The following is a 2,965-nucleotide window of genomic DNA, read 5'->3' on the forward strand; positions in this document are numbered from 1 at the left end:
CAGGAATGTGCACCCAGAACCTGCACTAGACTAGAGCAGAGAAACACACTTTGAGGAAATTGGAGTATGGGATACAAGAGTTAACAACATATCTTTAGGAAGCACCGTATCAGAACTGATTTAAAAGTTTGACATTGATCTTTTCTAATACTGACGAAGTGGTCTGACTAATTAGAAGAAGACTCTGTTTACCTGTAACCCACTGGAACAAGGGCCAAAATTAGTCAGAAATGGAATCAGTTTTTTGGAATTATTCTACATTGTTTAAACCCATAATTACTTATTAACACGCTTTAATTTTATAAAACTTTCTTGCTGTGTTAACATTGAAGAGCAACAGAGAGGAGAAAATAGGAATAAAAAGACACCCAGGTGATTTAAAAAAGAAGAAAAAGAAAATTGGAGCTTGGATAAATCCTGTAGTTTGTTCTGGGCATCCTTTGCCAATTTATCCATCCCCATTACATTGTCTGTACTGTTGGAACTCAGCACTGCTGTTTTTGGTGCAAGGTTATCAAAGATCTCTCCTGAACTCTTGAGTACAAGGTAGGACTAAGCTCAGATGTCACTAATGATAATGTCCCCCTCTGCAACAAGGTAGCACTTCACTGATCATTTGCAAAGGGGGAATCAGAAGAGGATGAATATATTCACATGCCTTTGCCAAGGAGGGGCCGTTTGCTGGGTCTGACTGCAGAGCAACCCGGTGCACTCAGGCAGGAGAGGGGGATGGGGAGGATGGCTCCTCATGGGCCTGGGTATTTGGTAGCGTAGAAGGGGATGGAGTTGTGGCAATCTACACTGCCACCACCCCTCTGCCAAGTCAAAGTTTCCAGACTAATGGGGAAATCCTCTCTCTCACATAGTGCACACCCTAATTTTCACCAGTTGGTTTTGGTGAAAAACATGCAGGTTTATATACAAGAAAAAAATGGTATTTAAGGATCCCACATGCCTGTTTAGGGATGGATTAGACTACAGTAATGAAACCAAAAGTGTCGTCTGTTTCATAAATGCTGCCGTGTATTTGGGGAAAAAAGTACAGTATTAACTTTGAATATATTTATTCACTCTTCATTGCATTAAAGAGGAATATAAGACGGGGATCCTTATTCTCTGCCAAAAGTAGGAATATGATTGATGTTTCTGCCTCTTGTAGTATCAAAATATTTTGGAATGTGAAGTAGTTGTAGAATTTATCTTGAAAGCACTGAAGTTGCAACTTTTCTTATTTCTGTTTAGCTGTTAGGTTAGGGTTACGTATTTCTGATTATTCTGAAAACAAAAATGTTGCAGTACCCTCTAGCATCTGAGCTCAAGGTTACTTGGCTCTAGAAGTTGTGGGTATTTAGATGCTGGCTAATAAGCAACAGTCACTTAGGGGGAAGGGGGACAACCTCCTCTTTACGTATCTGTGCCATCCTTTAGTATTAGACCCTAAAGATTTGGTCTTTCCAGGGAGTTGCATACCCACGGAAGTTATGTGGGACTCAGAAGAAAAGGAACGGTCTATCTATAACATATTGAATAGTTTGAAGGCTGGTGGTGACTTCACTGAGTTACAAATTGAAGCAACTGAACAAGCAAGAAGAGCTACCAGGCTGTAACTCCTGCATGTGTTTAAATATATTGTGAAAATATTCAAAATTAATTTGGTGAGTGGGGAAAAATCCCTGGCAGTACTATCTTGTTTTCTCACCATCAAGATTTTGCAACTTAATACTCTTATTACAGTATTCTCCCCATCTTCCTTATACAATTACTTTTATTGCAACTTACCTGTTTGCATTTGTCCTCTGCTGCCTTCTTGTCTGCTTCAGCCTGCTCTGCTCTGTCAATGGCATTCTCCTTATCTAGCTTCAGCATCTGCATCTTTTTCTTGATAGCTTCCATTTTTGTTACAGTATAGTGTGGTCTTTGACAAAATTGAAGATCTTGTGAAGAGTAGAATGGTAGTTTCTTCTAAAGGTACTTAAGTGGAGAAAGAAGATGAGTACAGCCCTGCCGATGCAGTAGAGTGAGCACTTGAATGGTTGGAGATAATTTTAAACTCTGAAAGACCCTTGCTGGATATTTTGGATTGAGACCAAGTCCCTAGTGGCCCCCTTGATCTTTCGTGTGCAGCCTTTCTAAGGAACAAGTTGGAATGGATTCACTAGAGGAATTTGTAGTGCTCTGTGATCTCCTTATTTGGATTTCTGATTTCTTAAAGAAAAAAAAGTTTCCATATTTAACTTCCTGACAGAGGCAAAAGTGTTGACATATGAACACATGTTTGAAACAATGCTGATTAGCAACTCTGGGTGTTGTAAAGCAGTTAAACAGTCTACCAATCTATGGAAAATATTCTGGCCTCCCATAAGTAATGAGCAAATGGAATAAAATGTTGAAAGATTTCTTTTATGCTACTCTGAAAACAAATTCCTGTACAAAAATGTGAGTACAACTGTACGTGGGGCAGGGGGGTGATTTGCCTGAAACAAATGTCAGATTATAGCTATGGAAGTTACAAGGTTCTGGAGCCCAAATTTTGCTTTCAGTTAATTTCATGCAGTATCCAAAAAATATACACTGGGGTTTTCACATGAAACTAAGACTAAATTGAACCCTGAGCTGGGAATTTTCAAATGCTTTCAGGACAAAGCTTATACATATTCTTCTCTAGCAATCTCCTGCAAAGTGAGAGAGAGGGAAATGAAAACAAAAGCAACAGTAATATATATTTTAGCTGAAAGATACAAAATAAGATTATATTATGTGATTATAACAAGTTTTAGTTGAAATGTGACTGGTCTATTGTCAGTGTATCATTTGGGTATTACCTATGAGTATGATGACAAGAAAAATATTTAGCATTTTAATTTTCACATTAGTGCTTTTCACAAATGTTTTGATGGATCTTAGGTATTTTTCTAAGTGTTTAAACACCACAACAGCATGCATGTTCTTCCTTTGTCACAGCAGG

The 2,965-nt window shown here is 38.3% G+C and overlaps 1 protein-coding gene across 1 annotated transcript in view; it reads right to left on the minus strand.

Annotated features, from left to right (window-relative positions):
• Positions 1-1,924, minus strand: part of TPM4 (tropomyosin 4) — a 16,801-nt gene extending 14,877 nt beyond the window's left edge. The window contains exon 1 of the mRNA XM_025210257.1: positions 1,780-1,924. Coding sequence (XP_025066042.1) covers positions 1,780-1,893 — 114 coding nt within the window. The 5' untranslated portion in view covers positions 1,894-1,924. The remainder of the gene's footprint in view (positions 1-1,779) is intronic.
• Between the last annotated feature and the right edge of the window lie 1,041 nt (positions 1,925-2,965).

This window comes from Alligator sinensis, unplaced genomic scaffold (assembly GCF_000455745.1).
Source record: "Alligator sinensis unplaced genomic scaffold, ASM45574v1 scaffold1354_1, whole genome shotgun sequence".
Lineage (NCBI taxonomy): Eukaryota > Metazoa > Chordata > Crocodylia > Alligatoridae > Alligator > Alligator sinensis.